Source organism: Chelonia mydas, chromosome 3, assembly GCF_015237465.2.
Source record: "Chelonia mydas isolate rCheMyd1 chromosome 3, rCheMyd1.pri.v2, whole genome shotgun sequence".
Taxonomy (NCBI): domain Eukaryota; kingdom Metazoa; phylum Chordata; order Testudines; family Cheloniidae; genus Chelonia; species Chelonia mydas.
In genome coordinates, this window is record NC_057851.1 from 33981353 (window position 1) to 33993998 (window position 12646).

Consider the following 12646-nt stretch of genomic DNA (forward strand, 5'->3'; position numbering starts at 1 on the left):
AGTGATTCTCAAACTTTTGTACTGGTGACCCCTTTCACACAGCACACCTCTGAGTGCGACCCTGCCCCCATATAAGTTAAAAACACTTTTTTATATATTTAACACCGTTATAAATGCTAGAGGCAAAGCAAGGTTTGGGGTGGAGGCTGACATCTCATAACCCCCCACATAATAACCTCACAACCCCCTGAAGGGTCCCAACCCCAGTTTGAGAACCCCTCTATATGCTGACATTTTCATTCAATATGTTATCTTTATATTCTACTCAGCGAAGTAAGAATATATCCATCCATCTCTGCTCTGTATTCTTTGGATACAAATTCTTCTATTCCTTTTTCTTCTTCCTAATCTGAAGCAATTCCTCACCCATTATTTCTTCTCCCTCATTTTCCAACATAACTTCCAGCCTTTCACTTTCAGTCTGTATTTCCAGCTCTGGTCAGCCACCAGCCCAAACTGCCCCTGAGTTCCAAGCCCAGCTCTCAGTCTGTCCCATGCTGTTCCTTAGCTCTGCCTTTTTTACCTCTTGCTTTCTTCTCAGAGCTACCCAGCTGGTGAGCTAATTTCCTCATTAGCTCCTCAGGTTTCCTACAGGTGCAAGTGATCTCTTCTGCCCTTTCAAACCCAAACTAAGTCCCTCCTACTCTGAGGGCTTGGCTAGACTATAGGTTATGTTGATATAACTTATGTAAGCTACACCAGCCTAAGCACTAATATGGACAGTGCTATGTCAGTGGGAGAGCTTCTCCCACTGAAATAGCTGCTCCCTTTATGGAGGTGGTTTTATTATGCCAATGGGAGGGCTCTCTCCTGTCAGCATATAGCCTCTTCACCAGACATGCTACAGCGGTGCAGCTGCATCAGTGCAACTGCGCCGCTGGAGAGCGTCTAGTGTAGACTAGCCCTAACTACAACCAGTGCTCTGGGTGTTCTATGAGACCAGGGTGCTGGCTTCCAAAGGGCTCAGTTTATAGCTACTAAGAGCACCCTGTCACAGTAACACAGTGGATGGAAGGTATTCTCTATAAATCACCTGTGGTTTCTCTCTGCTTTCAATGTTTTTTCTGAATTCAGTGCTCATGAAAGATGCTAGAGTGTAGTTTTCAGGTATGTCACCTTGCTGTATATCCACTGAACATGTACAATGCAGGCAATGGATATGCTATTTTCATCACTTTGCCCCACCAGTATGCCACAACCATAACCAGGCACGCCCATTTCTAGGGGGGCCAGAATGGTAGTTACTATGTTCAATTCAGTCCTTTGCTTCTGTTGAGACTGCCAGTGGTGGTGGGTTTTGTGATATGAAGACTTCTCCACAGGGGTATAGACTGAGAGCATCAAAAGAGAGGACAGATCAGATCCCCCAAGAATCACATGGAAGGAAGGCTCTGGCACCTCCAAAGCACCATTTCCTCTCCCTCCCTGACTTTCCAGACCTCTTCTCCACATGATCTGGGGTCTTTGTGAGAGAGAGGATGGAATTTGGGAAGGGGCAGACCAGTGGTGGAAACATTAAAGCCCCTGTCCTAGCCCAGAAGAATTTCCTTGAAAGAGTTAATACCACCCTAGACTAGTCACTATTTTGCATAACACGCCCTCCACCATTCCCAGAACACACTGGGGTCCCTGCGAGCCACTTGAAGCCAAAAGGGAGTCCCTGGTAGCATGGCTCCAGTGGCAGCTCACTACCAGGGAGCTGAGGGGTATGGGGAAAGACCATGCCAGGGAGTTCAGAACCTCTATATCAGGGTTAGGCAACCTATGGCACATGTGCCAAAGGCAGCATGCAAGCTGATTTTCAGTGGCACTCACACTGCCCGGGTCCTGGCCACCAGTCCGGAGGGCTCTGCATTTTAATTTAATTTTAAATGAAGCTTCTTAAACATTTTAAAAACCTTATTTACTTTACATACAACAATAGTTTAGTTATATATTAAAGACTTATAGAAAGAGACCTTCTAAAAACGTTAAAATGTATTACTGGCACGCAAAACCTTAAATTAGAGTGAATAAAGGAAGACTTGGCCTACCACTTCTTAAAGGTTGCCGACCCCTGCTCTATATGGATGTATCCTGCAGATTTCAGGATATCTGCCCTGTTTGGGGCAGCTTTTCTGTGGTGGAAGGAATAAAACCATACTATCTACATGCTACAGGGGATTCTCCATGAGGAAATCCTTGTGGTCTTCTTTTTAAAAAGTTCCTTCCCAAAGTTTTTGCCACAGGAGAAGATAATCTGAGCTCTGGCTACAGAATGAGCCCTCTAAATGTAACAATTTAAATTTACTACTGAGCAGTGGCCTAGAAGTGAAATCCTTGTTTACAGATGGCATTAGAAATCCTGGCCCATATGGAAGATTGCATCTATCACAAATTAAGTTAATAAAACAAATATATTTAATTGGTAAGTTCATATAGCTATGTGGGTAGGGCCCAGACCTGCATCTCATGTGAGTTTTGTTTGAGAAAAGACTATAGGACTGAATCATAGTTCAGTAAATTCGACTTTAAACCAGTTATCGTAACTACTGTGACCAAAGAGGGAGTTTTTGTTAAACTACATAGGAGAATGATTAACATTGATTCTATGCTGTGAATACAGTTTACTTTTAGTATTTAAAACCAGAAATAGTAATGCCTTTAACTTACCTAGAATATTTCTTGGGTGGCCTAATTGAGCACTGCTAAATCCAACACAAATACCCCCATTCTCCATTGCCACCAAGTCATCCAAGTCATTTGGGCCAGAAGCTGACCAGTCTTTCTGCACAACACCATACACTTTGAAATGTGCAATCCCACCATCTGTCAAAAAATAAAATTAAAGTGAACGATTTTTATCTTTAAGAATGAATAGAACCATGAGGGCCATGCTTATACATATTCAGATGCAGTGTACAGCACAGATGGCAAATGCAAGATATACTGTACTTTCCTTTTAATGTACAGACACTGGAATGAAAGGAAAGGGTTTGGATTTCAGTGTGGAAGCTGATCATGACACGTTTCCACACTGGGGTTCTTCAGTTTATTATGTCATTAATAAACATCAAGGCCAGAAGGATATCCATGATACATATCAGTGCACTAATAATCCCTGTGCAGTAGTATCTGAGAATACTGTCAATCCCTTTAAACCATTGTGTAGAGTTTATAAAAGTTTATAAAATTCACACTGAGAATCAAAGAGCAAAACTGATAGAAGCATCAAACAAGCTTTATAACAACACAGTTCTGGATATATTTGTGCATTCTAGATATACTTGGTCCTGCCTCAGTGTGGTGGGAATGGATTAGATGATCTCTTGAGATTCCTTCCAGCCTTACATTTCTATGATTGCTCCAAAGTTTCTTCTAGGAGTATGCCTTCTCACGAGCATTTCAGAAATTTGTTAAAAAGCCAAAATATTATTTTAAATTCCATTTGAACAGTTTATTACAAAAGAAGCTGCTGTTATACTGTGCATCCTTTATCCAGATGTATACTAATGCATTAGGAAATTTAAATCAGGCAACTGTCATGACTGGGGATTGGGTAGTCATGCCTAGTGGTCGGAGCAGTGATGGTCAGAGGCCAGGAACAGCACCAAAGATCAGAGCTAGAGTCAGGAACCAGGAGTCCAAGATCAAGAGGGGCAGGCCCAACACTACAACTGGCAGTGGCAATAGAGTCCATCTTGTTGCACATGCAATTCCTGGAACTCCTCCTGGGCTTAAATAGGGTGCCTGGACCAATCAGGGGCCACAAATGAAGCTGTCTTTCTGAGATGGTACTTCTTGTGGTGTTTATCTCCACAGGAGCTACACAACTGTGTGCATGGCTGCTGGCAGTGGTGTATATATTTTTTAAATTGAACTCACCAAAAAACTAATTAAACTCACAAATTTGGAAATCCCAAGATATGCACATAACAGAAAGAGGCTTCTCTGGCTGACCTCTGGTCCCTCGTAATTGCCGCAGGAAGGCCCCATTCTGACTGGCAATGAGCTTTCTGCTCCAAGCCACCAACTTTTATGTGCAGAGCTACTTTTTCTGTCTCCCTGTTCTGTTCCATCCTCAGCCACTTTCTCTCCCCGGTTCACCCCATACTGCTTCCTGTGCATGCTTCACACACAAATACATAAGTGAGATCAGCATCAGGGGGAGGCAGGGAAATGAAGGAAAGAAGGCTGGGAGAAAACAGGTTGTTCCTACCAGAAACAACAGTGTTAGCCAGGACTGACATTGCTCAGGAGGCCTGGTCTGGCACCTCCTCCATCTCAGGTCCTCCTTCCTTCACAGTCTAGCGCTCTGGCCCTGGAAAACTGCCAGACCCCTGAAGGTATTAAACTGCTCGGGACAGGCTAGTTTCCTAAGGACTGAAGTCTATCTCACATAATTACAATCACCTTTGGATCACTAAATGCAATCCAATGGTCACAGAGAGGGTTATGTGCCTAAAATAGATTTCCACTATTTCCCTGTTAGCTGATGTGTTCATTTTGGAACTATTCACTATCAATTGTCTGAGGCAGGGTTGCCTGATCCTGTGACCCAAAGATAAAGAAACCTCAGCATATTTAAGGCAAAAAAGACCCAAGCCTAAAACATTAGCATTCATTGCACGAGGAGCCCAGCATCTGAGGGTACATTTCCTTGCTTTTCTGCTGATTTCTAGAATTGTCAGATCTTGCTGCATTCACTTTGAATTTCACAGGACATTTTCTGGTTCTGAACCCCAAAACACCAAGTGAACTTGATGAGATGCAAATGAAGATGACTGACTTAGAATCATGAACCCCATGTGTTGGAGGGTTCAGGAACACAGTCTAGTCCCCAGTGCACAAGGGGCGAACTCCAGATGCCTTTTGAACACCTGTGTAAAAGGAAGGGCTGCTGGAGAGAAAGAAGAAGGGAAGAAGAGAAGAGGACAATATCTGGAGGAAGTCAGGGCTCCCTACCTAGACTCTGAAGGTTAGGCTAACCTCTAGGCTGGGAAAAATTTTGTTTGTAACCCTTTTGCTTTTGTTAACTTGTTTGCTTTGTATTTATAAAGATTATGCCCTGCTAATAGACTTTACTGCCTATTGTCGTGTCTTGTTTCTGCTTGATCATCCCACTAGCCAACCAAAAGCAGCAAAAACCTAATCCTCATATCAAGTCTTATACCTAGCCCAGCACTTTCCTAGTTACTTTACCTGGATACATAAAAATCAATTACCTGGATAGATATTGAGCCTTATGTGAGTCCATTCTCTCTTACAGCTGGCAGAAAAATAATTGTGGCTAGTATCAAGGTATCTTGGTTTCAACTCTTTCATAGGAACGAGAAGAGTCCATTCATCTGACTTCATCTGATAACAAATATTAATTAATTAGTTGTCTGGGTCAATGTGACGGATATTCTTCTTTAGTCCATATGTTTATTAGTTAGAATTAATACAGCCCAGTATGTTCTGATATATTTGAGCCCTTATTTCTCTACCCCATACTTGCTAGAATTCCTTTATTAATCACCTGTGTTTTACAGGTAGGGTTGGGATGGTATTTGCATTCTAAGCCCCAGTGTTCAGCAGCTTATACAGTTCCAAAATAAGTACCTTTGAGTTGAACTTTCAAAGAAATTCATCTGTCATCTAAGAAAGTTTGAAATAAACCATCCATTTTTGAGGACTGACCATTCAAATGAAGGTGGGGTGTTCTTTGATTAAATGTGTAGGGAAGTACTTTTTATTTTCCCAATTTTTTATTTACAAATAAATAAATACATGATGCTAATATAATGTCGAAGCTGAGATTTTCATTGCAAAACAAAAATGAAATAAAGAGTTAAGGGGCCGTATTCTGCTCTCAGTTACATTTGGTGTCAGTCTGAAGTAACTCCATTGGGGGGTGACTTTTGATTTACACTAGTGTAAATCTAGTATATATTCCTAGAACAACCTTCAATCCAAATGTAATGCAATACAGACTTTATGAGTCTGATTCTGCAGTCCTTACTCAGGCAAATATCCCACAGCATTCAAGGAGGGAAGAATGGATGATCTTGTGGTTTGGAGTCAGGAAATTGAATTTTTATTCCCAGGTCTTCCACAGATTTCCTATGTGACCTGTACATGACCATTTTCAAAAGTGCCTTAAGTTTGGGTACCCAGCTTAATATATTTAAAGTATCTAAAGTCTGGCGCCTAAAAATGGAAGCATCCAACATGAGGCCACAGGTAAGCAAGATTCATTGGAACAAACTGGAATTAAATGAAGAAAAGCCTTGTACAGGACAACGAAACTGTCATGGTAATTAGATACGTCACATTAATGGCCTGTTTATTTTTTTGAAACATAATAAGTGACTTGAGAACTCTTGAAAGGTGCCAGCCCTGAGAAATGAAGTCCTGTACTCAATGCAGAGGTACAGCACAGGCATGCAAACTTCCCTAGGCTGTCCTACAGATATGTCTCAACACCATTTTGGAGGTGCCCCCTCTAAGTGTGAAGGGATAATTCAGTGTCTATGCCCACTAAATTGTTGTCCTCTTTGATGACGCTGCCAAAGTAAATATGCTCGTTAAAGCCATCAGCACAATTGGTATTATGGGCACCTGCTCACAAGGATCTGGATTCAGACCAACACTCATTCTAATAATAGATCTCTGAAAAGCCATCAGAGTTCAACATTAACTCAGAATCAAATTAGGCCTAATTCAAACTATGGTCTAGAAGTAAAAGCTTCTGTATCCCATTAGAATCCCAAGAACCGGCCAGCGTCATATACCTTCTTGACAGCTTTTAACTCTTCATCTGAAGCTGCAGTTCCTATCCTGTCCCCTCTTGGCCAAAACTCTGGTAAATCCACTGCAGGAGTAATATAAACACACACACAGTCAGTAACTAGGGCTATTGAAATATTTTTGTTTTTAAATTAAAATATATAGAATGTCAGAAGTAGTAAAAGCACTATTTGATCAGCTGAGTAATGCCGTCGCAAGAAGCTGATCATTTTGTAGGAATACTTATTTTAGGTGGACCATGCCGATAAAAATATATTATGCTGGAAGTGTATTTGATATATTATTTCTACTAACAGAAACACTTTAGCTGAATTATTTCAATTTTTTTTTGTTTTACAATAGCTCAGATTTTTCTCTTTGAGCGAAATCCAGGCTCCTCTTCTGCAGCCCCAGAGTGATCCCTGGCAGTGGAACCAGTGCAGTTCTGCTGTACAAAGGGATAGCTGTATAGAAGACAGTGGAGGAACATAGCAGGGATATGTAATATCAGCGCAGAACAGACCCACTCGAGCAACCAGTGTGGCACCAGGCAGGGAAAGGAGAAGATAGAGCCAGGGCAAGAAGGGGGAGAAATGATGCTAAAAGATTTGCTCCTACATTGTTTTTCCCATCATTCACTGTGGAAAGGCCACATCCAGAGCCATGGATACACTTCATTCATTCTAATGGAGTAGTTCTTGAGCCATCTAAAGCCTGAGGAAGGTTGGTAGGATTTCTACCATCTGCTTGGCACCTAGCCTGACTACTCAGGCTGGTTTTTTGGACTCTGGATTTAGCCCTTTATGGCGGATTTTCTTTCCTTAAGAACTAAAAGATGTGTTGTTTCAGACTAGCAGCCGTGTTAGTCTGTATTCGCAAAAAGAAAAGGAGTACTTGTGGCACCTTAGAGACTAACCAATTTATTTGAGCATAAGCTTTCGTGAGCTACAGCTCACTTCATCGGATGCATTCAGTGGAAAAGAAAGTGAGGAGATTTATATACACACAGAACATGAAAAAATGGGTGTTATCATACACACTGTAAGGAGAGTGATCGCTTAAGACGAGCTATTACCAGCTGGAGAGCGGGGGTGGGGAAGAAAACCTTTTGTAGTGATAATCAAGGTGGGCCATTTCCAGCAGTTAACAGGAACGTCTGAGGAACAGTGGGCGGTGGTTGGGGGGGGGGAAATAAACATGGGGAAATAGTTTTACTTTGTGTAATGACACATCCACTCCCAGTCTCTATTCAAGCCTAAGTTAATTGTATCCAGTTTGCAAATTAATTCCAATTCAGCAGTCTCTTGTTGGAGTCTGTTTTTGAAGTCTTTTTGTTGTAATATTGCGACCTTTAGGTCTGTAATCGAGTGACCAGAGAGATTGAAGTGTTCTCCGACTGGTTTATGAATGTTATAATTCTTGACATCTGATTTGTGTCCATTTTTTTACGTAGAGACTGTCCAGTTTGACCAACGTACATGGCAGAGGGGCCTTGCTGGCGCATGATGGCATATATCATATTGGTAGATGTGCAGGTGAACGAGCCTCTGATAGTGTAGCTGATGTGATTAGGCCCTATGATTGTGTCCCCTGAATAGATATGTGGACACAGCTGGCAACGGGCTTTGTTGCAAGGACAGATTCCTGGGTTAGTGGTTCTGTTGCGTGGTGTGTGGTTGCTGGTGAGTATTTGCTTCAGGTTGGGGGGCTACTGTAAGCAAGGACTGGCCTGTCTCCCAAGATTTATGAGAATGATGGGTCGTCCTTCAGGATAAGTTGTAGATCCTTGATGATGCGTTGGAGAGGTTTTAGTTGGGAGCTGAAGGTGATGGCTAGTGGTGTTCTGTTATTATCTTTGTTGGGCCTGTCCTGTAGTAGGTGACTTCTGGGTACTCTTCTGGCTCTGTCAATTTGTTTCTTCACTTCAGCAGGTGGGTATTGTAATTGTAAGAATGCTTGATAGAGATCTTGTAGGTGTTTGTTTCTGTCTGAGGGGTTGGAGCAAATGCGGTTGTACCGTAGAGCTTGGCTGTGGACGATGGATCATGTAGTGTGGTCTTGGTGAAAGCTGGAGGCATGTAGGTAGGAATAGCGGTCAGTAGGTTTCCGGTATAGGGTGGTGTTTATGTGACGATTGCTTATTAGCACCATAGTGTCCAGGAAGTGGATCTCTTGTGTGGACTGGTCCAGGCTGAGGTTGATGGTGGGATGGAAATTGTTGAAATCATGGTGGCATTCCTCAAGGGCTTCTTTTCCATGGGTCCAGATGATGAAGATGTCATCAATATAGTGCAAGTAGAGTAGGGGCATTAGCGGACGAGAGCTGAGGAAGCGTTGTTCTAAGTCAGCCATAAAAATGTTGGCATACTATGGGGCCATGCGGGTACCCATAGCAGTGCCGCTGATTTGAAGATATACATTGTCCCCAAATGTGAAATAGTTATGGGTAAGGACAAAGTCACAAAGTTCAGCCACCAGGTTTGCCGTGACATTATCGGGGATACTGTTCCTGACGGCTTGTAGTCCATCTTTGTGTGGAATGTTGGTGTAGAGGGTTTCTACATCCATAGTGGCCAGGATGGTGTTTTCAGGAAGATCACTGATGGATTGTAGTTTCCTCAGGAAGTCAGTGGTGTCTCGAAGATAGCTAGGAATGCTGGTAGCGTAGGGCCTGAGGAGAGAGTCTACATAGCCAGACAATCCTGCTGTCAGGGTGCCAATGCCTGAGATGATGGGGCATCCAGGATTTCCAGGTTTATGGATCTTGGGTAGCAGATAGAATACCCCTGGTCAGGATTCCAGGGGTGTGTCTGTGCGGATTTGTTCTTGTGCTTTTTCAGCAATTCTCTAAAATGTGTTTTGTTATTAAGCACACGCAACACCGTGGGGTAAGTGGTGTGAACTTGTGATAGAAAACAATTGAAGCAACAGCTGTATTCCCCCATCATTCACAGCCTTGGTCACCTAGTGTTTCTGACACTGCGTTGCCAGAAGTGCTGTTTTCCCAAGGCGATATTTCCGGGAATTACATCACTCCAGCTACTAACCATGCAATGCCTGAAATGTAACTATTTTATCTACCACAAGAAACAAATTATTGCACTTAACTTTCCCCCATAATAATAAGGCTCTAATATTAGCAATACAATGTAAAGAGCAAATAGCTCTTCTATTTACAATGGATCGCTGGCTAAAAACAGGAAGTTTGAAACATACAAAAGGAAGGAAATATGGAATTATGAAGGAAATACGAATGTTAGTGATAATTATGCCAAAAAATGCTGTGATATGGCTACATCAGACAATTGTGATGACAAAATTAGTGAACCGTATGAACCATCTGTAAGTTTATTGAATGTATCAGCTGCAAAGAAAAATGAAAAAAGCCCGCAAATATGTTGAAGAATATCTCAAACTGGGATTTTCGTGGACTGGCGATGAGGTGGAGCCTGTTCCACTGTGTGTGATTTGTTACGAGACTCTCACAAATGAAAGTATGAAACCATCCAACCTAAAACGCCATTTCGATAGCAAACAAAGAATACGAGGAAAAACCTGTAGAATTCTTTGAAAATAGGTGCAAAGATCTCCAAAAGCCGCAGAAAACAGTTTGTAATGTGACAGGAGGTGAAAATATGAAAGCTTTGGAAGCTTCATATAGTGTGTCTTACTTAATTGCAAAGTCCGGAGCTGCTGAAGTGATTGGCGAGACATTAGTAAAACCTGCAGTCAAAGTAATGGTGCAAGTGATGATTGGAGACAAGGCTAGCAAAGCTATAGATTGTGTCCCCCTCTCAAACAACACTGTTCATCATAGAATCACAGATATGGCCAAAAACGTAAAGCAGCAATTATGGTCAAGAGTACAAAAGAGTCACTACTATGTACTGCAAGCGGATGAATCCACTGATATTGTGAATTTAGCTAATCTTTTGTTGTTTGTCAGATAGGAGCTGAATAATGAAGTCCACAATGATATTTTGTTCTGCCAACCTATGCCAACACATACAACTGGAGAAGCTATTTTTAAAGTTATTGATGACTTTATCAAAACAATTACTTGGATTGGAGTTGTTGTGTTCGAATAAGCAAGGATGGCGCCAGAGCCATGATTGGTTCGAAGGAAGGAGTTGTTGCACATATTCAAGCTGTTGCGCCAGAAGCAAAATCGACTCATTGTTGCATTCACCGGGAAGCACTCGCCACCCAGAACATGCAGGCAGATCTAAAGCAAGTACTGGGTGAAGCTGTGAAAATAATAAATTCTGTGAAAGGCTGCCCTCTGAACGCCCGGCTGTTTTCTCAGCTTGTGGTGAGATGGGTAGTGATTAGACACAACTCCTATTTCACCCTGAAGTGCGTTGGCTTTCGCATGGAAAAGTTCTGAATCGCCTGTTTGAGCTGCGAGAAGAACTGCAAGGTTTTTTAGATGAAACCTTTAACATGCGAGACTGTATACACGACTGGAAATGGCTATGCAAACTTGCATATATTGCAGATATCTTTGCTCATTTAAACAACCTCAATCTATACGTGCAAGGGAAACTCATATCCATATTCCTTCAAGACAAAGTGAGCGCCATGGTCGCAAAATTGAAACTGTGGCATAAACATCTTAGTCGTCGTGAACTGGATTCCTTTCCATCTCTTCATGACTTAGTAATAAACTTGACTAACAAGTGATGTGTTGCAAACCAAGAAGCAGCATTTGGAAAGCTTGCAGAAAGATCTTCATAAGTATTTCCCTAAACTGGACGGCACCTTTGAATGGATAAGGAACCCTTTTATCATCAATGTTCAAACGTTGCCAAATAACCTCTATGCTTCAGAAGAAGAACAGCTCCTGGAGCTGGCTTCAGAGAGCTTCCTGAAATCAAAATTTGAGCAAAATACACTGACGTCATTTTGGTTGGGAGTTAGCTCTGAATATCCAGCTCTATCGGACAAAGCTGTCAAGTATCTTCTGCCTTTTCCTACATTGTATTTGTGCGAGATTGGATTCTCTGCGCTGGTTGTCATCAAAATAAAAAAACGAAATTGTCTTATTTATGTGGAGCCCCATCTTTGTCTTAAGATCACAGACATCAAGCCAGATATCCCCGCAATAGTGTCTGGTCAATAGTGTCTGGTCAAAAGCAGTTCCATCTCTTGTACTACAGTTTGGTTTGTACTGAAAATTTTTCAGTGCCGAAATAGTAAGTATTAAAACTAGTGCTTTCTTCACTAACCTAACCAAATCAGTGTTTTTTAATTTCAGAATTATATGAATTCACCATATTATTATATATATAAAAATACGCCGTTCTGCCAGACTGTTGATTCATTTCTATTATTTTAATTATTTCTAGTACTATTTCTATATGTAACTATTATTTCTATTAAAATTTTTGTTTCAACTGTATGTAATATAATTTTGTAATTACTTCTAATAAACATTTAATCCAGAATGAAATGAATTAGGAGTGTGTTATAAAAATGTGGCTACCACCCCCCACCCCCCAAAATTATCTTCACCGGAGAAGGGGTACATCGGTAAGTCAAATGTCTCAAAAGGGGTACGCAACTGTTGTAAGTTTGGGAAAGACTGCACTAAGACATCTGGAGACCTTCTAGAAATTAATTTATTAGTTACCTTGTGTCAGACATGCGTGTCATGTCTGACATGTGTCAGACTTGAATTGATATACGAGGAGCACAGTTTCCAGCAAAGAAAGATGTGTTTACCTCAAATCCACGGACAATACCTGGTACTCCCAACTGGATAATACACCAATCATGTCCTGAAAGACAGAGGACAAACTGCTTTTCTAACGAGTTTAATATAACACCAGGGAATAAAAATGGCAATTTTCTTCAACAATATTTAGCGAGTACAACCCTTCTTTTTACATATGTT

The 12646-nt window shown here is 41.5% G+C and overlaps 1 protein-coding gene across 1 annotated transcript in view; it reads right to left on the reverse strand.

Annotated features, from left to right (window-relative positions):
• ALLC (allantoicase) overlaps positions 1-12646 on the reverse strand; it is a 38260-nt gene that overhangs the window by 7093 nt on the left and 18521 nt on the right. Inside the window, 5 exon segments of the mRNA XM_037893481.2 lie at positions 2653-2808; positions 5205-5337; positions 6756-6835; positions 11966-11973; positions 12413-12530. Of these exon segments, the coding sequence (XP_037749409.2) occupies positions 2653-2808; positions 5205-5337; positions 6756-6835; positions 11966-11973; positions 12413-12530 (495 nt within the window).